The sequence below is a fragment of the Globicephala melas genome, chromosome 8 (genome assembly GCF_963455315.2).
Source record: "Globicephala melas chromosome 8, mGloMel1.2, whole genome shotgun sequence".
Taxonomy (NCBI): domain Eukaryota; kingdom Metazoa; phylum Chordata; class Mammalia; order Artiodactyla; family Delphinidae; genus Globicephala; species Globicephala melas.
The window spans coordinates 8,718,901-8,741,671 of record NC_083321.1 but is presented as its reverse complement, the minus strand read 5'-3'; the positions used below and the strand labels follow the sequence as shown (position 1 = coordinate 8,741,671).

Below are 22,771 nucleotides of genomic sequence, written 5' to 3'. Positions count from 1 at the left end.
TTAAAAAAAAGAATAAATGCAAATGGTCTCACCATTTGTTTATCTGTTTATGTCTTTTTTTTTCCCCCCTCTGTGCACCTGCTTCATTCTTTCTCTGCAACTGATTTTCTCTGCTCTACTTTTACCTGGGCCAGCCCACCTTCATGCTAACTTGCCTTCTCAGGACAAGAAACCAGAGATGGACTAGAACCTCCATGACCCAGATTCCAGCCCGGAAGGAACACGTGATTAACAAGGTTTGGATCTGAAGTGCCCTCTGGTCCAGTCAGTCATGACCAGAGGCACAGGGTCATGTTAGCTGTTCAGTTAGCAGGTTCTGGGCGATGTAGAGCCTTGAGGAAGGTGCGGGTGCAGGATAAAGCGATCACCATAGCATTTTACAGGAAACCCCAAAGGATACTGAGAAGGAGAAGCCAGAGTGTGGGAGGGAGCTGTAAGCACGTGGCATCTCAGAAACCAAGGAAGGAGGCCATGACCAATAGAACGAAATCTGCTGTGAGGTCAAGCAAGACAAGGGATGACAAGTGACCTATGGATTGGGCACAGGGGCTGATCAGTGTTGTTGGTGAAAACAATTTCAGAGAAGGGTGGGAGCCAGAGCGCAGTTTGGATGAGGTTAGAGAGTAGAGGCAGGGGAGGCCGACAGGAGCTTTGTGAAGTTTGGCTGTGAAGTGGAGAAAGAGACAGTGTGGCCCTGGAGGGAGACGTGGCCTCCAAGGAAGGTTGGTTGGTTGGTTTGAGTTAAGATAGGAGAGACTTGGGTTTATTTAACTGGTGATGGGAAGGAGCCAGGAGAGAGGGAAAGTGCAGAGACCCAAGGAGAAGGCAGATGGCTGTTGGTGGGAGAGGCTGGATGCAGAGCCCCAGTGGGAGGACTGGACTTTCTGTTGTGATTGGGGGAAACTTGGGAAACATGGTGGCAGACGTCGACAGTGTTCAGTTACGGTTGCAGTTTTCTCAGTTAAATAGGAGACAAAGCTGCCTGGCGGGCGCAGGGTTGGGACATGGATCAGAGACTCAGGGTGAGCAGGGAGAAGGAGGTCGGGATTGGAGGAGCCCTGGCTTCTGTCTGCAGCCACTCTGGGCTTATCTAGTCAAGTGCTCACACACATGATGGGACATATAGATACACATGTGGTATTTCCAAGGACAGGGCTTGCTATAGACTGCATTGTAACACCCAATGTGATGGTACTAGGAGGTGGGGCCTTTGGGAGGTAATTAGAGTTAGATGAGGTCATGAGGGTGGGGCCCTCATGATGGGATTAGTGCCCTTAAAAGAAGAGAGGGCTTCCCTGGTGGCGCAGTGGTTGAGAGTCCACCTGCCAATGCAGGGGACACGGGTTCGTGCCCCAGTCCGGGAAGATCCCACATGCCGTGGAGTGGCTGGGCCTGTGAGCCGTGGCCGCTGAGCCTGCGCGTCCGGAGCCTGTGCTCTGCAATGGGAGAGGCCACAACAGTGAGAGGCCCACTTATCGCAAAAAAAAAAAAAAAAAAAAAAAGAAGAGAAACCAGAAAGCTCGATTCATCTCTCTTCCGCCACGTGAGACACAGTGAGAAGGTATCTGACCATCTGCAAGCCAGGAATGGGGCCCCCACCAGGAACTGAGTCTGCCAGCACCTTGATCTTGGACTTCTCAGACTCCCGAACTGTGAGGAAGAAATTGTTTAAGTGATTCTATCTGTGGCATGTTGTTATAGCAGTCCAAGTCAACCAATACAGGCTTGGCGTATACACACGTCAGTGTGCTCGCACTGGACACACGTGTTCACATCAGCCCACCTTGCATGTACCTGTGTGCCCATACCTGTATGTGCATGCCAGTGTGGATGGGCAGATGCACATGCTCACATGTCCATACCAGGCCCTGCCCCCTTTCCCACCCCTGTTCCTGAGCAGCATGGCTTGAGTTCTTCACTGTTGTTTATTGAAACCTCCCATTGAAGAAAGGGGTGGGAGCAAGAAGGGGAAGGGAGTGGGAACAATGGGGGAAGTGGTCAGTGGGGAAGGGCTGGACAGAAGAATGGCAGGGCCTGGGCTGCAGGGAGGGTGAGGGCAAGGTGGGGTGTGCAAAGGCCTGTGGCCAAACTTTTGAACTGGCCAGGGCTGGGTTGGGGAGCCCCGGTGGTGGTGGAGATAACTCCACCAAGCTCTCAGAGGACTGTGTCCTAGAAGCATAGTTGCACCCAGGACCCTCCCCAAGGTGCCTGTGGAGCCCAGAGACAGGCAAGGACCTGGCTGGGATTAGTCTCTGGAGGGCAGGGAAAGGAGGGTCTGTTGCCTTCAGTTGGGGCCCAGGCCCAGTTCACAAGGCTGCAGAGGGATCCTCTGGGATGCGTTTTCCGCTTCTGGCTCCTGCTTTGGCTCCTTTGCCTGCACGGACCTAGGGAAAGAGAGCTCAGGAAAAGCCCTGGGCTTCCCCAAGGAGGAGGACTGGTGGGGCCAGAAACAGGGGACTGACCAGTTTTCTAAGTCTTCAACAGTCTCTGGCAAGGGCCGATTGAGCGTCTCAGGCAGGAAGAGGGCTGCGCTGCCTCCCAGGAGGGCGATGGTCCCAAAGATGACATTGGGGATGAAGGGCTTCAGCTCCCCGGTGATTTTCACCAGTGGGGCCGTCATGCTTCCCACACGGGTCCACAGGTTATTTATGCCCATACCTGTTTGCCTGGGAGAGTTCAGAGCAGAGATTGGCAGCCTCTGTGCGGGTTCTCAAAAAACAGCTCTGGGACCCCTGGACAGGGGCCACAATCCCACCTGCCCCTGTATCCTTTGGCTGGGCTGCTTCCAGGCCCAGCACCTACCTGATGACAGTGGGGTATAGCTCGCTCGTGTAGAGGAAGAGGCAGCTGAAGGAGCTGGACAAGCATCCCTTCCCAAACACAGCCAGTACTGTCCTCAGGGTCAACAAGTCTGCACAGGAAAGAAAAGGCAGTAGACTTGGGGGCTCAGGAGCCCCTGCGTGTTCTCACTCCTCAGAGACCTTGTCTCCCTCTTTGCTTTGGCTGCCGGGCAGCTCACATCCAAACTTAAAGCTGAGTAGTAGCCCCTCTGCTCTTCCCAGTGCTTCGCAGGCTTGTGTCCTGCTGCATTTGGGTTTTTCCCTGGCTCTGATTCCCTATTCTCATAATTTGTTGTATCTGTTTTTGTCCAAAAATATCTCCAGTCCCTTTGGAAGGATATAGGTGTATCAACACACAAACATCTATATAAAGTAAAAGTGGCTTTTCCAAGGTCATGGTGGAGGAGGTTGTGGGGTGTTCCTTGAGCACTGGGCTCTGAGGTTTCCCCATCCAAGCTTGTCTTCTGGAGCGATGTCACCCGGGCAACACCCAAATCCCGAGCAATTCCTCTCACTGTGTAGACACCACCATGCTTTGCCCTGAGTCAGATCTGAAAGGGATCTTTGATGTCATCCAGCCCACCTGTGTTATTTTCTAGACGAGAAACCTGAGCCCCAGGGAGTACAGGGAGCTGCTCAAGGTAACACAGTGAATTAGAGGCAGACTCAGCAGATCTGGCGTCCCTGGAACCCCGCTTCCCAGCCCGTGAGGCCCACAGACACATTGGTCTCACGGGTCAGCCTCTTTCAGAGGGTTCTGGGGGTCGACCCAGCTTCTCACCCGAAGGCACAAAGATGAGAGACAGGATGCATCCTCCTGCCAGGAGCAGAACGACGGCCTCCGTGGTGTGCCGGCCCAGATAGCTTATGGAGACCATAGTGATGAACTTGGCTGGGACATCGACCCCACCAAAGATGAGCTGGAGAACATAGAGGTTGACGCCAAATTCCTCCACACCCATAGCCAAACTATAGTAGGCAAAACCGGTGGAAAACCTGAGGGTCAGAGAGTGAGTGATTAGGACCCACAGCCAGGCGGGGGCCTCTCCCCATACTGCTCATTGGGTCACCAGGATGATGAATAGTTTCATTTCTTTTCCCAATTGCAACAGATCGATAGGGGCTGCTTCAGTGGTGTTTTGAGGCCTCTGAGATTGTGTCTGGGCTCAGTGAGAGAGTGCTGGGATTGATTGGTTATGTCTGACATGGACATGGTCTAGGGTATGGTGACAAAGTGTCATATAATTGACTCCAGAGAATATCGGTCCTGGAGGGACTCTTGGAGACCAAAGGAGGCAGTAAACAATCTCTCTTTGTTGGGTAATGGTTTAACATTCAGATGGGGGAGGTGAAAGTCCCCAGGGCTGCACACATGGGTCAGATGCCTCCCCTCTCCCTCTCAGAATTGTGGGATCCCTTTTGAAGAGTTGCTGGATATACTGAATCCTTTTCACATGGGGGTGGCCAGGATGAGAAGGGCGTCAGAACCAGGTCACGGAAGGGACTTTGAAGGAGATGTGGGATGTCGGGCAAAAGAGAAGACTTAGAAGAATCACAATTTCTGTCGTTAAATCTTGAAGCCCTGAGAGCCAGGCTTGCTCTGTGGGGTCCCAGAGGGCAGAGCGGAACCAGTGGGGGGCAGGGACAGAGAGGCACAGCTCACATGGTAGGGATGTGAGCTGGTGAAGGTGTTTGGAGCATTTGCCCTGTGGGTGAGGTGGGTGTGACCCCAGGAGGAAGCAGACCCTTATGGCTGAACCTGGGTGTGGGGCAGGGATGCCAGAGACTTCTGGGGTTGGGGCTGGACTGGGGCAGCCCTGAGGAGGGGATCCCTTGACTCTTCTTGCAGGTATTTTAGGCCTTGCCCTTAGGTGAGCCTGCCAGAGGCCTTGTTCATGACCCCTGCTTGGCAGGGGTGCTAGGGTGTGGGCAGGGAGGGGTGGTGGGTTACCAGGCCAGGGAAAGACAGAAGGTCACACGGCGCAGGATGGGTGTCCGGAACAGGTCAGCTATGCTGTGTTTGGCCTTGGCCAAGGTGATCTCCTTCTGCAGGTTGAGTTTGATCTCCTTGGGGCAGAGGAAGGGGAGGGGTCCATTAGCGACCAGCTGGTGGGCAGAGGGAGAAGGGAGGGAGGTGCAGGCCTGGTGCCTTTGGAAGAGCTTGCTTAGGGCACCAGATGTAGGCTTGTGAGCAGGGGAAACAGAGGCAAGAGGAGGGGACAGTCCGAGAACAGAGCCCAGGTTCGTGCCCCAGGCCACAATCCCTCTGGGTCTCTACCTCCAGGCTGAGTGCTTCTCCTTCCTCCTTCTTGCCATTGAAGGCCGCCACCTGCCGGAATGTCTTCAGGGCCTTGGAGGACCTTCCAGACAGGATCATCCAGCGTATGGACTCTGGCAGCCACCTGGGGGCCAGAACCGAGTCACAGCGGCTCCCAAACCCCCACCCCCACCTTCTTCTGAGAGGCTGGAAAACGATCAAGAGCCAGGGCCGCAGGCTAGGAGGACCAGAAACCCGAGCCGCCTTACTGCAGGTTTCATGGAATTTACACTTGGTCAAGCTCTGCACCTGGGCTGCCTGCAGCCGGCACAAATTCCAGAGATCTCTTCTTCCCTTTCCAGAAGAGCTGTTCCCCTGCCCCCGACCCCCCGGGCAGCGTGTTATCCTTGGGTGTTGTTCTTAGCTAGGAGCCTCGGGCCCTAGGCCAAGGCAGGTGGGGCCTGGGGAAGGGTTGGCATGCTCGAGGCTGGACAGCTGGAGGGTCCTACACGTCCACGTCCCCAGCCGTCCTTGGGCCCAATTCCAGGTCCTGGGTGAAGCGGGGGCAGGGCTGCAGTCCCAGGGCCGCTTAGGAAGGGGGCTAAGTTTAGGGTTGTGGTCTAGGGAATGGGTCCGAGGACCCTTTGATTCTCCCTGCAAAAGGCCAGCTCTGCTGGGTCGGGGGACGGTTTGCTAGCGCAACATGGGGCCTTGGCGTTGGCAAGCGTGTGGCCAACCTCACTCTCCCCCACCCTTGGGCTGTGCTTTTGGGATTGGTTCACCCCTGAGCAAACCCTGAGGGTCACAAACTGAAGGGAAATGGAGGAGGCAGAGGCGTGGGGAGAAAGGAGGGATGCTTGGAAAAGTCTGGTCCCAGGCGGGGTCCGTTCCGGCTGTGGACCCCACAGGCACCCAGGACCTGGCTCCAGTGAGACCCTCAGGGGAGTGGACACGGGTCACCTGGCCTGAGACCTTTGGTCCTGCTGGTAGTGGCAGCTCCCTGGGCCCATTGCTACCTGCCCTCTGGCCTTGTGGTCTCATTTCTGCCCTGACAGTCTTCTCAGCCTGCGCCTACCAAGATGATGGGTGACTTCCTCCCAAATCCATAGCCAGGGCCTGGATTCCATCCTCCTCTCCCTGAGAATAATGACAACAGTGGCTTCCAATCAGTGAGCCTTCCTGTGGACCAGGCACGTGTAACTCTGGGAGACAGGCATCGGTATCTCCATCTTGCCTAGAAAAATCTTGAGGCTCAGAGTGGGTGAGGCTTGCCCCAAGTCACCCAGTGAAGGGACCTGCTGACCATCTGCCCTTATTTTGCCTCCCACCTCTCGGCTCCCATCCTAGGCTGTGGACATGCCGAACTCCACTCTGGACTCTCGGGCCATCTCTCTCACTGCAAGATTGCCCGTCCCCTTGGGAGCTTATTCTCATTTTCAAATGGAGGCCCCATTCCAGTCCTGCGTCTTTTTGTGTAACCTTGGAGGATTGCTTCACCTCTCTCATCCTCGGTTTCCTCATCTGTAAAATGGGAATACTAATGTCCCCTTCACACAGAGATGCCGTGAGTGTTGGTATGTTGTGGGTTGGTGCCCAGAACAGGGCCTTGCACGTAGTAAGTGCCGGATAAAGGATCCTCCAGGACTTCATTTCTGCTCCTGGGCTTGTTCATTACTTCCTGTTCTTTGGGCCCAGCTATCAGCTACCACCTACAGATGGGTTTCCTGTCTTCCACATGTCCTTACTCGGGGTCTCTGCCCCAGACCCCTTGATTCTCCCAGGTTCTCAGGTTGGAGCTTTCCTTTTCTTGATACCTCAAATCCAGAAGTCCCCACACTCTGAGGATTTCGCCTTCAAAATGCCCCTCAGACTCATCTCCCAGGCTCCTCTTGCCCACGCGGTCACTCCCCTGTGTCTCTCATCTCCACCCACTTGGGTGTGTCCGTCTGTGTGATTATGTCACGAACGGAAGTTTGGTCAGGCCCCTCAGCACCCCGGGCACCTTCAGGGGCGTCCTCTGTCCCTCCACGTGAAACCGAGGCCTCTCTGGCTTTCTGTGCTCTTCACAGCCGGACCCTAAGCCCCTCACCACCCCCCCAGCCGAGCGCTCCCTCCCCGCATGCCTCGGTGTGTGGTTCCTCCTCTCTGGAACGCCCTTCCTGACTCTGGGATGGGGTGTCTCGGGACAGACAGAGTCAGCCAGCCTGGTCAGGCATGGGCTCCTCCTGTTTGATCCCGGTGGCTCTAAGGAGGGGGCTGAAGAAAAGAGGGTCACATACCAGGACAACAGGAAGAAGGCGAAGAAGGGAATGGACACGGTTAACTGGAGCCAACGCCACTGGGGGATGGCGTAGGCCAGGCCAGGCAGAATGAACTGGCCACTGGTGTAGAAGTAACCGAGTGAAATCGACTTGATGGCCCGCATCCGGGTGGACACCCACTCGACACCTGCAGGAGGAACCCAAGGACCAGATTAAGACCCTACTGGGCGGTGGGCACCTCCTGAGAAGGGGCACCAGCTCCTGCCCCTCCGTTGGCTACGTGATCTGACCCTGATCCTAAGGTTTCATCGCCCCCATTTTAGAGATGCGGTGACTGAGGGTCAAGAAGGTAGGACTCAAACGTAGGTTTGACTGACTCCCAAGCCTGCAGCCTTGACTGCCTCTCCAGCGGCGGGTGACGTCCCTTGTTTGACCTACTTGCGTGTATGGGCTGAACGAGGTCATGTACCGGCAGATGCCAGGCCCGGGGGAGCCGCTGCTGCTGTGCTTGTTGTTACGTTCAGGGGGGGCCTCTGGGGTCTTGAGAGGGGCAGCGCCTTGCCTGACCAAGGTCGCCCGGTGCCTGGGGCTGAGCCACGCTCTTGGCTTCAGGCTGGTGCTCCCCAAACTCCTGGTCCCCGTCCCCTCCCCCGGTGGCTCACTCAAGATCGTGGTGCTCAGGGTGATGCCTGAGATGCCGCAGCCGCACAGGAAGCGGAAGACTGTGTAGATGGGGAGGGTGGGGCTGAAGGCTGCGCCTGAGCCGCTGGCTGCCAGCAGCAGGTAGCTGCAGGTCAGGATGGGCTTGCGGCCAAATCTGCAGCTCGAACAAGAAGAGGGTCGTTAGCTGCTGTGAGCCGGCCAAGGGCAGTGACTCTGCGGGGCAAAGGGCTGGACCCTCCACCTCCCAAAGGGCCAGGCAGGGCGTGTAACTCCCTCCCCAGACAGAGCCTTGCTGGTAATTGCTTTTTTCTGTTGACAAGTTAGACGTTTGAGTTAATGAGTGATCTCCTCCACCCCCAGCTTAGCTACCTGAGCAGGGGTCAAAGGACATCTCCTCTCCAAGCCGTTCATCCACCCACCTCCAGGGCCATGCAGCCACTACTGGGTCTGAAAACCCTGAGGCCGTTTCCCCGGGTCTGGGGAGGCTAGAAGACTCAAGCTGTAGGGGTTTTGGGGCAGGGAGAAGGCTGTGGCCCCGAAAGGGGCTGGGCACACAGCAAGGACCATCTCTCCCCCCTACCCCAGCTCTTGGCCTCTTTGGGGGTGCATGGGTGTAATGGAGAGGGGCGGGGGGTCTCCATGGGTTGTGCCTCCCCTGGCGAGGCCCCCGCGTCTCACCTGTCAGACAGGTCTCCCAGCACGAGCCCCCCAATCAGTATGCCCGCCATGAAGATAGACTGGGCCATCTCCTTCAGTTTGTTGGAGCTGCACACCAGGTCCCACTGCGCAGGAGAGAGGGAGATCCACCCGGCCACCCGGCCACCCGGCTCAGCCCAGCCCAGCCTCTCAGCTGCGCTCAGCCTGCGCCCCCATGTGTGCGCTCCCTCTCCCAGCGCCGGTGCTTGGCTTCCCTGAGCCTGGCCCCTGCTCCCGGTGCTGCTTCCCCCTTCGGGCTGGCCCTGTGGTTCTGCAATGACAACATCCCTTCGGCACATGTGGCCTGCCATATGGCTCGTGAAGTCTGCTCAGCTGCCACAGCCAGGTCTGTCTTCAAGCTCCTCCAGGCTCACCTGCGTCCTGCGGTTACCTGTGTGTCTGCTCCCCAACTTCACTTGTGCAAGGCTGGTCCCTCTGCTTGCCCCCTCTCTCCTCCATGGGCCACTCCCGCCGCCACCTCCCTCCATCCCACACCTTCAGTCTGTCTCCTGACTGCTCTGCATCGTCATTTGCTTATGTTCCAGTCTCTCCACTTAAAGCCTCTTTCGCTTCCACATTTGCTTCATTTCTCTCTTCCCTTCAAAGCCAGATCTCTTGAACAAGGAGCCATCCTGGCTGTCACCCCGTCCTCGTGTCCCACTCATTTCCCGAGTCTGCCCCCACCCTCCACTGAAACTCTGCTCCCCAAACCCAATGGAACCTTCTGTTTCCTGACCTGACTTCCCTTCGGCAGCCCGTGACCCCGCTGACCTCTGCCTCCTCCGGTCTTCCTCCTTTCCCTCCCTCTGCGGCCTTCTTTCTCTCTATCCCTTAAAAGTTCCCCAGGCCTCTTCGTGGATCTTTCTCTTTTTATTCACTTTCCCCAGGAAATGCCACCTGCTCCTGTGGCTTCAATGACTATTTTATGGTGAAAACTCGAAACCCCTCTCTTTAGCCCAACCTTTCTTCTGGCCTTGAGACCCATCGACTCAGCAGCCTACTTGAAATCTCCACCTGGAGGGTGTCTTTTGGGCATCTCAGAGTCAGCGAGACTTGCCACCCTCTCCCTGTAAGGTCTGAAGCACAGTGACTGGCAGCCCTTTTTGGACTCCTTCCTCTCCCATGTTACAATCGCTTCATCCTCCAGTTTCTAACTGTTTAAATACTTCTTTTTTCTCTGGCCGCCGCTAGCGGCATGTGGGATCTTAATTCCCCAACCAGGGATCGAACCCATGGCCCCTGCAGTGGAAGCGTGGAGTCTTAACCACTGGACCGCCAGGGAAGTCCTTTAATATTTCTCGAATCTGGATTCTTCTATCTCCATTACTGCTATCTTAGTGCAGGCCTCATCCTCTTATACTTGGATTAAGAATAACAGCCAATATACAGTAGAAATGAAAGCAATGGGACCTAATGAAACTCACAGGCTTTTGCACAGCAAAGGAAACCATAAACAAAATGAAAAGATAACCTATGGACTGGGAGAAAATATTTGCAAATGATGAGACCGATAAGGGCTTAATTTCCAAAATTTACAAACAGCTCATGCAACTCAAAACCAAAAAACAAACAACCCAATCGAAAAATGGGCAGAGACCTAAAGAGACGTTTCTCCAAAGAAGAAATACGGATGGCCAACAGGCATATGAAAAGATGCTCAATGTCGCAAATTATTAGAGAAATGCAAACCAAAACTACAATGAGGTATCACCCCACATCGGTCAGAATGGCCATCATTAAAAAGTCTACAAATAACAAATGCTGGAAAGGGTGTGGAGAAATGGGAACCCTCCTACACTGTTGGTGGGAATGTGAATTCGTGTAGTCACTATAGAAAACAGTATGAAGGGTCCTCAAAAAACTAAAAATAGAGTTCCCATATGATCCAACAATCCCATTCCTGGGCATATATCTGGACAAAATTATAATTAAAAAAGATACATGCGGGCTTCCCTGGTGGCGCAGTGGTTGAGAGTCCGCCTGCCGATGCAGGGGACACAGGTTCGTGCCCCGGTTCGGGAGGATCCCGCATGCCGCGGGGCGGCTGGGCCCGTGGGCCATGGCCGCTGGGCCTGAGCGTCTGGAGCCTGTACTCCGCAGCAGGAGAGGCCACGGCAGTGAGAGGCCCGCGTACCGCAAAAAAAAAAAAAAAAAAAAAAATACATGCACCCTTATGTTCATAGCAGCACTGTTTACAATAGCCAAGACATGGAAACAACCTAAATGTCCATTGATGGATGAATGGATAAAGAAAATGTGGTACATATATACAGTGGAATACTACTCAGCCATAAAAAAGAACGAAACAATGCCATTTGCAGCAACATGGATGGACCTAGAGATTATCATACTAAGTGAGGTAAGTCAGAAAGAGAAAGACAAAATATCATATGATATCACTTATATGTGGGATCTAAAATATGACACAAATGAACTTATCTACGAAACAGAAACAGACTCACAGACATAGAGAACAGACTTGTGGTTGCCAAGCAGGAGGGGAGCAGGGGAGGGATGGATTGAGAGTTTGGGATTAGCAGATGCAAGCTGGTGTATATAGCATGGATAAAAAAACGAGGTCCTACCGTATAGCACAGGGAACTGCATTCAATATGCTGTGATCAACCATAAGGGAAAGAATACGAAGAGTGTGTATATGGGTAACTGAGTCACTTTGCTGTACAGCCGAAATTAACACAACATTGTAAATCTGCTATACGTCCATAAAATAAATTTAAAAAAAAGAATAACAGCCGATATATATTGAGGGCTTACTCTGCACCAGGCACTGTTCTAAGTCAGCACTTTCCATGCCTTAATTTTTTCAGTCATCATAGCAACCTTACGATGTAGAGCTGCTGTCATCCTCATTTTACAGTTGAGGAAATTGAGCCCAGAGGGCATTATCGGCAACAGTCTTCTGACAGGTCTCCCAACCTTCGACCTCAGTCCTTCCTTTCTTTCCCTGGTAACCTGAGGGGCTTTTCTGAAGCACCTCTCGCGTCAGCTTGCTGCCTTGCCTAAGGCACCCCCTGGCTTCCTCTTGCCCTCTGGGTAAAGAGAAAGCTCTGTTAACACAGATTTATGCAGCCCTCAGGCTCTGGCCCCTGCCCACCTGTCTGGCCTAACCTCCCGCTAATCCCCAGCACGCACCCTTTGTCCAGTTGTCCTGAATTACTTGTGTAATGAAGTGAAGAAGCTCATTCACTGGAAATGCCTGATGAGAATGTTTTGGAAGCAAAACAGTGCGGGCAAAGGACCACACATCCCAGGGAGCTCTTTCTGCTTTCCTCCCGGGGAGCGAGGGGGATTGGGCGAGGGTGAAGTCTCCAGGTCCTCCAGCTTGCTCACAGTGGCCCAGAGTGGCCAGCAAACCCAGGGCTCTTCTGGCTGGAAAGGGAGCCTGCATGGTACATGTGTGGGGATGGGGGAGGGAAAGGAGTAGAGGAGGAAGGGAGGTGGTGTGAAAGGAGTAGGCCAGCGGGTGTCTAGAGAGACATTCTGTACTGTGTAGCATGCGGTGTAAAGGGACAGGCCATCCGGGAGCGAGACGGGGCCGTGTAATTCTTGACAGTGACGTGTGAGTGGAAGAAGTGGATGCTGCTTCCGCTTCATTTGAGTAAGAGGGAATCCCTGGCCTGGACTTGCGTGCTTTCTCCCTTCCTGTTGGTTAGGAATGGTGGTAACTAGAGCAACTCTGGAAGCCACGTGTTGAAGATGGCGGAGCTGCTGTGTGTCTCGGTCCCCGAATGACCTCGGAAGGGGACTGGGAACACAAGAGCATGGGACCAGATATAGAGAGAACTGGAGAGATTTTTTTTTTTTTTTTTTTTTTTGCGGTACACGGGCCTCTCACTGTTGTGGCCTCTCCCGTTGCGGAGCACAGGCTCCGGACGCGCAGGCTCAGCGGCCATGGCTCACGGGTCCAGCCGCTCCGCGGCATGTGGGACCTCCCCGGACCGGTCACGAACCCGCGTCCCCTGCATCGGCAGGCGGACTCTCAACCACTGCGCCACCAGGGAAGCCCTGGAGAGATTTTTAAAGGCATCCTGGAATTTTGGGGGGGAAGGGAAGATATTTTGAGGGATTTTGGCATGCTTTCTGTGTTAAGAAAACCCGTAGCTGGTCTCCATTCTTCAAGGTGTTGAGAGAGTGATTTATGTTTCCTTTGACCCTGACTCCATGCGTAGGCCTGGCCACGTGGGGTTCGTGGTTGTAATCAGGTTTTCACTAGTGATCCTACAGAAGCTTCAGGCTATTGTGTTCCTCTTTGCTTTTGTACTTGATATCTTCCCCTACTCTAGCAAGGTTGTCAGTCCTTCAAAAGACACGTCAAGATCACTTACTCTGGTGCCAGAAGCATCTTTTCTGGCTGCCTGGTACAAGCAGGTAGTCAGTAAATATTCGTGAAATGGATAAGTGGCTGAGAAGCACATCCAGACTCCCAGTGCAATTCCTCATTTCTCCTTCCACACTCAGCATCCCGTTCTTACCTCGAAGAGGACACAGATTACATAGCACGCTACCTGCCTATGTGCTTGTCTATCTCTCCTGCATTCCGTAACCACACCGAGGGCGGAGACATCTCATTTGACGCTTTAACCCCAGCAGCTAGCAGAGTAGGTGGTTCACAGTAAATGTTAAATGTTTGTCCAATGAATCATTAATGGGGTTGCTATACATAGCTTACCGATGAGGCCCAGAGAGGAAGAGGTAACCAGCTGACTGGAGGGAACCGGTCACTCAGCTTCTATCTAGCCCATGGCATGGCCTGGGCTGACCTCTTGTCTATCGGCTTTTGGCGGCTCCACATAGAGTTCTTGCTCCCAATATCCCCTCCAATGTTCTTGGCCTTCTTTTTCCTTTCTTGGAATGTTTACTCCTTAGGGAGCTGGATTCAGGAAGGCAAGAACAGGAAGCCCACTGCGGTGTCTTCCTGAGTGATGATATACCAGGAAGGTGGTGGGGGAGAAAGAGAGGGCTTACTCTGCTCCGGAGCAAGCTTTGCAAATGATGCCATAATAAACCTATGAAGTGGGTACTATTATTTTATTTTATTTATTTTTATTTTTTTGCGGTGTGCGGGTCTCTCACTGTTGTGGCCTCTCCCGTTGTGGAGCACAGGCTCCGGACGCGCAGGCCCAGCGGCCATGGCTCACGGGCCCAGCCGCCCCGCGGCATGTGAGATCTTCCCAGACCGGGGCACGAACCCGCGTCCCCTGCATCGGCAGGCGGACTCTCAACCACTGTGCCACCACGGAAGCCCAGGTACTATTATTATCTCCATTTTACAGACCAAGAACCCGAGACTCAGAGGATAAATAACTTGCCCAAGCACAGCTTTGGTTCATTTCAAGGCAGAGACTCAAACTCAGGTCTTCTGGACGCCCAACTAGCGCTCTGAGTCCTGAGCTGCCGGAGGGAAGGCTCAGTCCATGGGAGCTGTAGCCATGCGTCACTATAAAACATAAGCACAGGATGGGCTGGAGTCATGGTCAAGGAGGCAGCCAAGGCCAGAGCCAAGGGGGCTGATCTGATGTCAGGCCCAAAGGGTGAGGGACAGGCTCAGGAGCTGGAGCGGAGCAAAATCATAGGCCAGGAGGCCCCTCAGACGGCAAAGAAGAAGGCGTGATGTAAACGGTCAGGGCGAGCCACGTGTGATCAAGGATGGGGACCCTGCTCCGTGTGTGTGTGTGTGTGTGTGTGTGTGTGTGTGTGTGTGTGTGTAGGCTGACTCTGCCAGGGGACCCCACACATGGTCCGTACTCCCTCCAGAGCAAGGACAAGGGGAACAAACTTCCCTAGATTTGGGGCCTTTTAGCTCCAGTTTAGAACTTGGGGAGAATTGCTCTGCCTCTGTCTACTCTTGGACCTCTGATGGAACCAAGACTGGGACGCAACGGCCAGAGAGCCAGGTACCTGGGAAGACTCAAAAAGGCATGCGTCTCCAGCTCTGCCACTTAGTAGCTGTGAGTTCCTGGGCCAGTTACTTAACCTCTCTGGGGCTCAGTCTCTTTATCTGTAGAATGGGGGTAATACTAATACCTGCTTCTCAAGATTGTAAATAAAATAAGGAATGAAGAGCACCCAGCACCATACCTGGCAAACAGTCGGCACTCTGTGTGATAGTGTTTTATTATTATTGTCACATGTCATTGTAAGGCCTGTGCTCACAGGGACATGTGATGCAGTAGAAGGGGCGTGGATTCTGCAGTCAGGACCCCCATCCCTCTTCCTACAAAAACTTGATTTCACCATCATGGCTGAGAGAGCCACCTTCTGGATCTGACCCCAGTGTATTCCTCTGTAAAAAGGGGCAAAGTTCACAGTGGCCATAAAAGAAGATTAGCAGGGTCGTGAAAGAAGGAAAGCAAAGCACCCGCCCAGGGCCCTGCACACGGTAGACGTTCACCTCGACCCTGGAGAGCCCAGGGGATGGCCCCGGGCTCCTCTTGCCTGCGATTACAGCTTCCTAGGTGAGGGCTGCCATGGCGTGGGGTCAGGCTGGCCCAGACACGTGGCTGAGCTGGGGCCCCCTGGTCATTACGCAAGAGTCAGATTGGAGGCTAGGAAAGGGGAGATGATAGGACGGGCGCCCAGGGCAGGGGCCAGGGTGAGCAAGTAGGGGTGATGCAGGAGCTCAGCTGGAGACAAGAGGTGGACAGATGGTCTGGGAGGTGCGCGGCCTGGGGATTTGGGGGTGAGCGTGGAGGAAGACCAGACACTCGGCAGGGGAAACTTCCAGGGTGGAGACCCGCTTTTGGGAGGACCACTGAGTGGGATCTCTGCTTCTCCAGCGGCTGACTTGGGGCCTCCAGGGACCTGTGTGGGGAGACAGGATTTCTGTGGCCCTGGAGACAGGACGGGAAGGCCCAAGGCCCAGAGAATACTCACAGGGGCCTCAGAGGGAGGGCCTGCTCATCCAAGGCCAGGCCCGGGCCTTCGAGGGCTGCAGGGTTGGGTTTCCAGAGCCCCCAGACTGAGCCGGGCCCCCCACAGGGCTGTATTCTGTGGTGTGGAAGCTGTGGGCTCCTCTCCAGGGAATCCAGAGTCCACAGTCCTCACTCCTCACACTTTCCAGACTTAAAAGAAAGGCCTTTGTTTCCTCTTAACGTCCTGGTAAAGCTCCTTCTGAAAAATTCCTACCTTGTCTCTGCTGAACCCAGAGAAAGGAATGTGTGGTCACCTCTGCCAGCAAAGCTTATGGGATCAGAAGGGGGAGGGAAACCCCCCGTGCTCCTGGCTGGACCCAGCTCAGCCCTCCCACCCTCGCCTCCTCTGCAGGGAAGGTCCTTATTATCCCATTCTACAGATGAGGGGACTGAGGTGGGGAGGGAGGTGACTCGCCAGGTCCCCGGCTGTTGGGGGCTGGAGCTGGGCCCTGCGTGCTGCCCTGTGCTGGGTTGGGGGGTGGAGTGAGACAAAGCCCGGCCGCCAGGGTGAGCTGGGAAGAGCTGTGACAGCTGATTCTCCTTTTACTGGGAGTCCCCCTACTCTTCTGGGGGGACTAACCCCCTACTTCTCAGGACATCTCTATTCATCATGACCACCACAACAGCAACAGTGGCAGCAAACATTAGCTGAACACCTTGTAGGTGCCAGGCCCTGTGCTAATGCTGGCCTTGCATTATCTCTTTTAATGGTCACACTTGTTCTCTTACCCCATTTTACAGATGAGGAAACTGAGACTTCTGGGGTTGTAACATCCCTAGTAAACAGCAGAGTCAGAATGTGAACTCTGCTGCTTGGCCCTGGCTCATGGTGCCACGCTGTCCACCTGGCAGATGGCTCCTTGCCTACTAACCAGGGTCACCTGGACTGAGTTGGTTGCTAGGTGCTGTCTTCCTTATTACCACCCTTCCCTCCAGGGCTGGCACACCCAGGTCCCTGCCTCCACGCCAGAGACACACCCCTAGGTGAGCCAGCCACTGTCTTACCTCCACCCCATGAGGGACCGGAACCCCACCCCACCCCAAGTGATGGAGCATGGATTTGCCACGGCTTGAACCACAAACAGAGAGGGTTTGACCTTGCTGTGCTGCTAAGAGCACCTGGCTGGGTCTGGCCACTGACATTTCCCTGACTGGGTGAGGACCCTGATCAGGGGTTCTCATGGCTGAGAGTCCTCAGGGAGCCTGGGCCTGACCAGGACCCGACCCGGAGAAGGGGGCAGACCTCAAGGCCTGGTGAAACCCCGCGTATTTGGGATGCAGATTCACATGGTCCTAACAGCTGGAATGGTGACTGGGTGCTCAGCGGGTACAGATGTGAGCTGATGCTTGACGGGGTACAAGACCTGCAAGCTGGGCCTCCCTGGTGGCGCAGTGGTTAAGAATCCGCCTGCCAATGCAGGGGACACGGGTTCGAGCCTTGGTTTGGGAAGATCCCACAGGCCACGGAGCAACTAAGTCCGTGCACCACAACTACTGAGCCTGCACTCCAGAGCCCGCGAGCCACAACTACTGAGCCCATGTGCCACAAGTACTGAAGCCCACACACCTAGAGCCTGTGCTCCGCAACAAGAGAAGCCACCGCAATGAGAAGTCTGCACACCGCAACGAAGAGTAGCCCCTGCTCGCGGCAACCAGAGAAAGCCCACGCGCAGCCACGAGGACCCAAGGCAGCTAAAAAAAAACCTGCAAGCTCTGCTCTTGGCCAGGCTCCCTGGAGCTCAAGGTGCACCCTGGAGGGGAAGACACTTCCCAGCAGTCAGCACTGTCTGAGTCCCTCCTGCCGGGCTCTGAGGGCATATGGCCTTCATTCAGCATTAACTGAGCGCTTCCCAGAACCTAGCCCAGGGTGCAGTGGTCGGGGGATGCAGTCCCCAGGAGCACAGTGTGGGGAAGTGGGGGCAGGTGGCTCTGGAGCCCTGCTGCCTGGGTTTGGCTCCCAGCTCCAGCATTTATAAGATGTGGTGCCTTGGGCCAGTAACCTGTACCTTGGTTTCCTCATCTGCAAAAAGGACATAATATAGGTACTAACCTCAGAGAGTTGTTGTGAGGATTAAATGAGTTCATACGAGCAAACTGATTAGAGCCGTCTGGCAAGGGGTTAGCACACGGTAAGGGTAGCGATGGTTATTATTTCGTTGCTCCCTGTAGGATTTTTGTTTCCTCCTCTAGGTTCTGGAGGACACGGACGGTGGCTTTACCCCTTCTCTCTGTCTTCCAGGGACCAGACGTACAGCAAGTTGCCCACACACCTGGAAACTTAGCTACAGATATTGGGGCATTTCCACGACCCCCACCCCTGCCCTGTTCCTCACCCCTACATCCATTTAGTTCCCGAGTCCCAGAGATTCTGACCCCCAAACCTCTCTGGTATTTACTCCGACTGCCCCTGCCATCTGTCATCTTGGTCCTGGGTCCCTGTGGCAACCTGCTAACTGGTCTCACAGCTGCTGGACCAAAATGCTCTGCAAGCTACTCTCCGCCCTGCAGTTGGGGCAGGAGATAGATGGGCCCCAGGCTGAGCAGCCGGAGTTCGTCCCCTGTGGACAGATACGCCAGAGTAGCAGGAGGGAGGAGAGCTGAGCCCTGTCCAGATAAGAGATAAAAGACTGCATAGGCCTCATTCTTGAAGCCAAGGAGACCTTCCCAACTGTACGTGCTCAGAAAGGCTCCTTGAAGGTCAACAACGGAGGGGGCGCCGCTCCATAGTAAGTGACCTCAACCTACCCACAGGCCTCTTTGCTAGAATCCATCTTGGCTAAGAGATGCGCGCGCACACGTGGGAGGACCCTGAGATAAACAAAATATGGACTCAGAACCAGGCAAAGTGAGATGAGTGGCCAAAGGAAACCCGGAAGAAATGCCCCATATAAGTGATTCAAACTACCACAAGGGGGCTTCCCTGGTGGCGCAGCGGTTGAGAGTCCGCCTGCCGATGCAGGGGACGCGGGTTCGTGCCCCGGTCCGGGAGGATCCCACATGCTGCGGAGCGGCTGGGCCCGTGAGCCATGGCCGCTGAGCCTGCATGTCCAGAGCCTGTGCTCCGCAACGGGAGAGGCCACAACAGTGAGAGGCCCGCGTACCGCCAAAAAAAAAAAAAAAAAAACTACCACAAGGGTGCAACTCTCTCTCTGAGTTGGGCCATGTGTCTATCCACATGTACCCTTTTACCTCCTAATAAATACTTTACTTGTTTCACCACTTTCTGTCTGTGTGGGAATTCATTTCTACAGAGCCGAAGGGCCAGGGCCTTGTCACTGGCCACCGGTCTAGTGACTAGGATTCAGCGCTCTCACTGCTGCGGCCTGACTTCAATCTCTGGCTGGGGATCGAGATCCTGCTTCAAGCTGCTGCTGTAGGCCGAGGCCACCCGAGATCACAGAGTGCAGATCCTTAGAAGGCGATCTGAGCACGCCACACTCCTGTATAACACCATGCAACGGCTCCCTGTCGCCTTCGAGACAGAGCCCTTCGCCCCGGCATCCACGGCAGGCCCTCCTGCTGGCCCGCTTCCTCCCTGTGTCCCTGGCCTCTGCAGTCCGCTGCCCGCCTCTCCAGCCCTCCTGAGTCTCTTGCAGTCCTTACTGCTTTGCTCTCTTTATGCTCCTGTGACTGTGCATGTGACTCCAGGCACTCTGTTCCTTTCGCCTGGGCTGCACTTGCCCGCATCAGCCCCCGCCCTAACCCTGACCCCTCCTTCACACTCAGCTCAGGCTTTGCTGACTCCAGTGAGCCCCCCTGGGTTCCCCCTCCAGGCAGATTCCATGCCCCTCCTCTGGGCTCCCCGAGCACCCTGAGTTTATAAAGCTCGTATCCATTCATTACACAAATATTTATTTCACAGAGCGCCTCCTCTGTGCCAGGCACTGTTCCAGCTGCTGGGGATACAGCAAAGCAGCTGAAAGCCCCTGCCCTGGGAAGCCTGCATACCCCACCACGCTGCTGGCGACTTTCCTCACTACAGGTGAACACCTGGAGGACAGGCAGGGCTCATGAGTTCCTTGAGTCTGTGTCCTCAGTACTATGAGTGTAGCTGTCAACAAATGTTGGATGCTGGGTGTATTTCAGGCACTGGGCTGGGTGCTGGGGAGAAAAAGTGCATAGGACAGGGATGGAGTATCCGGGGCTATGAGAGGCAGCAGATGTGATGGTTAGGAGCGCGGCTCTGGGGCAGGTGCCTGTGTTCAGATCCTGAATCTGCCTCTTACTAGTGGCGAGAGCTTGAACAATCTCCTCATTCTCTGTGTGCTTCAGTTTCCCCATCGCAACAATGGGCTTATCATACTATCTTTTTTTTTTTTTTTTTGCCGTACGCGGGCCTCTCACTGTTGCGGCCTCTCCCGTTGCGGCGCACAGGCTCCGGACGCGCAGACTCAGTGTCCATGGCTCACGGGCCCAGCCGCTCCGCGGCATGTGGGATCCTCTGGGACCGGGGCACGAACCCGTGTCCCCTGCATCGGCAGGCAGACTCCCAACCACTGCGCCACCAGGGAAGCCCTATCATACTATCTTATAATGGTGTCAGGAAGGTTAAAAGGGTTAATATGTATAAAGCGCTTAGGACAGTGCCTTGCGCGCAGTCAGTGCTTTATACAGAAATAAATATTCACTAGACAAATGAATAGCAATCGTAGATTCTGAACATAGATAGTCCTGGATTCAAATCGTCTCTCTGCCAGGTCCGAATCATATGTGATCCTGGGAAAGTCATTGAACCAGGCTGAGCCTCAGTTTCCTCATCTGAAGGTACTAACAATACTTCCCTCACTGAGATGCCATCTCCAGGGATTCCAGGAGCCCACGCTCATAGTGTGCCCAGCACAGGAGTGGCACCAGGTAAAGACTTTGAAATGCATCTCTTCTAATGTGGCAAAAGCAAGATCCTGCCCTCGAGGGGCTCATGGTCCCCGAAGGGAGAATGAAAACACTGGCCTCTGCTCACTGCTCAGATGTCACCCCCTCCAGGAAGCCTCCCTAGAATCCCGTGGTCCCCCCACTCTTTTGTACTGCCACTGGACCTTCACTTCCCTCCTCTCAGTCTTAGTTTTTTTTTGAATGAAAAAGGAGATAAAATCACCTTCAACAGAATATCATTGTGGGAATCAAAGTGTGGGAGACAATGTCTGCCAGAGGCCAAGACGTGCCTGACCATCTGTGGATCCTCAATAAATGCCAATTCCCGTTTCGCTCTCTTCATCTGACCATGGTCTCCAGGTCATTCGAGAGCCTGATTTAACTCTGTAACTCCTGGAGATGGTGGGTAAAAGAATCAGTGAATAGGGGCTTCCCTGGTGGCGCAGTGGTTGAGAGTCCGCCTGCCGATGCAGGGGACGCTGGTTCGTGCCCCGGTCCGGGAGGATCCCACATGCTGCGGAGCGGCTGGGCCCGTGAGCCATGGCCGCTGAGCCTGTGCGTCTGGAGTCTGTGCTCTGCAACGGGAGAGGCCACAGCAGTGAGAGGCCCGCGTACCGCAAAAAAAAAAAAAAAAAAAAAGAATCAGTGAATAAATGAGGATGTGAATGAATGGGAGATGAACACATAAGTGACGGCAGGAGAGGATGAGATGTTTTCTGGGTCTGCTCAGGCATGTTCCAACCCTCACCTCTGTCCATCCCCTCCTCCACACACTGTCCCACCTTGAGACCTTTGCACAAGATGGAATTTTCCTCCTTTTCCCCATTGCCTGGCTAAATCTTGCTGGACTCCCTTATCTCTGCCCAAGGTCACTTCTTTAAGGAAGCTTCCCCTGGCCCCTGCCCCCAGCCCAGGGGTAGGCAGTAGTCTAAGGTCACAACCTTAAGTACTTTGAAGTTGTAATTTGACATTTCTTTGTGTGGTCCTCTCGTTAATTGCTGTTACCCCTGCTAGGCGGTGGACCCCGTGGGAACAGGGACAGTGCATTTTTGTATCCCCAGAGGTTGGCACTGCGCCTGGCATAGAAAGGACTGTTTGCACTCTGAAAGTGAAGAGACGGAACCTTTAGGTTGGTGTGTCTCTGCACCCAGGTCCTTCCTCTCTGCCTGCCCAGTGCCCTGTCCCTGGGTCTCATGCTCCCCTGTCCACGAGTGTGGGGTTCCTGCTGTAATCGGAGGGAGAGGGCTGGCCTCTGGGCATACCTCAGTCACAATGGAGTCCCTGGTGCTGACGTCGTAGGTCCAGCCATCCAGGCAGGGCTCGGTGGCCCCCTGGGTGTCATTGGGCAGGCTGGCGTTGGGTGGATACACAAAACGGAGGCACGGCTCAGGCTTCTCATTCAGGCCCATGGGGAGCACCCAGGGCCCCGCGGAGGCGTTGGGTGGCGGGCGACAGTGGTGGGCGGGGGTGGCCGCCGTGAAGATCTGCAGCAGGTTGTGGTTGGCCATGCTCAGGATCGGGAGGCCGAGCAGGACTGTGTGCAGGAACTGGAAGGGCCCTTTGCTGGCCACGCGGTCAACGAGCTCGGCGAAGGTCATGGCACCGGACAAGATGAGCCAGAGCTACGGGTGGGTGGGGCACCAGGCCGGGGAGAGGGAAGTGTGCACGGGGGTGAGGGCGGGCAGGGGGATGGGTGTGGAAGCACAAGGGGGAGGGTGTGCCCCGGTGTATGTGTAAGCCTGTGTATGTAGAAGTGTGTGAGGATGTGGGGCTCAGCTGTGTGTACCCACAGATTTGCGTGTGGTTGAGGATGTACCCAACTGCACCTGCAGACGTGGGGTCGCAGGTGTGGTGTGTGTTCACGGCAGTGTCTGCTGGGATGTGCACATTTAGGCTGGAGTGGAAGGGCACAGCTGTGTGAGCACGGGTGTGTCGCTGTGTGCGTGTGGGGACTTGTGGGTGTGAGTATGTGTTCAGCCAGGCTGGTCACACGTGCTGCAGGCATGGGGCAGTGCAGGCCAGGCCGCTGGGACCAAGGGGCCCCATCTTGGACGTTGTCCCCACAGGATGGATGTCAGGAGTGAGTGGGAGGGGTCCCTGGTTGCCTCCAGCAGACACAAAGGACTGGCGGAGCTCAGGTTGCCTGCTGGGAAGGTCTCCCCAAGCCCCGCGCCTCCTGGTTTTGGGGATCCCCTGGGGCTGGGTGCACCATAGCAGGGCAGCAGAAAGGGGCCAAACAGATCCCAGAGG

General features: G+C 55.0%; 1 protein-coding gene across 1 annotated transcript; it reads right to left on the bottom strand.

Annotated features, from left to right (window-relative positions):
* Positions 1-2,089: 2,089 nt before the first annotated feature.
* On the bottom strand, positions 2,090-22,119 carry SLC22A8 (solute carrier family 22 member 8). The gene is made up of 10 exons (XM_030833099.2): positions 21,784-22,119; positions 8,700-8,803; positions 8,021-8,175; positions 7,377-7,545; positions 5,119-5,242; positions 4,792-4,907; positions 3,622-3,836; positions 2,803-2,911; positions 2,463-2,666; positions 2,090-2,384 (listed from the first exon to the last, which is right to left on the bottom strand). The coding sequence occupies exons 1-10, from the start codon at positions 22,117-22,119 to the stop codon at positions 2,285-2,287; spliced, it is 1,632 nt and encodes a 543-aa protein (XP_030688959.1). The 3' UTR covers positions 2,090-2,284.
* Between the last annotated feature and the right edge of the window lie 652 nt (positions 22,120-22,771).

What these genes read in the sequence shown, in the direction of transcription:
- SLC22A8 (XM_030833099.2), bottom strand. Translation starts at nt 22,119, where the DNA reads ATGACCTTCGCCGAGCTCGTTGACCGCGTGGCCAGCAAAGGGCCCTTC. An exon ending in GAGAAGCACTCAGCCTGGAG is followed by an intron (nt 4,908 to 5,118) that starts GTAGAGACCCAG and finishes CTCTGCCCCAAG; the next exon opens with GAGATCAAACTCAACCTGCA. An exon ending in TTCTGTCTTTCCCTGGCCTG is followed by an intron (nt 3,837 to 4,791) that starts GTAACCCACCAC and finishes TCTGACCCTCAG; the next exon opens with GTTTTCCACCGGTTTTGCCT.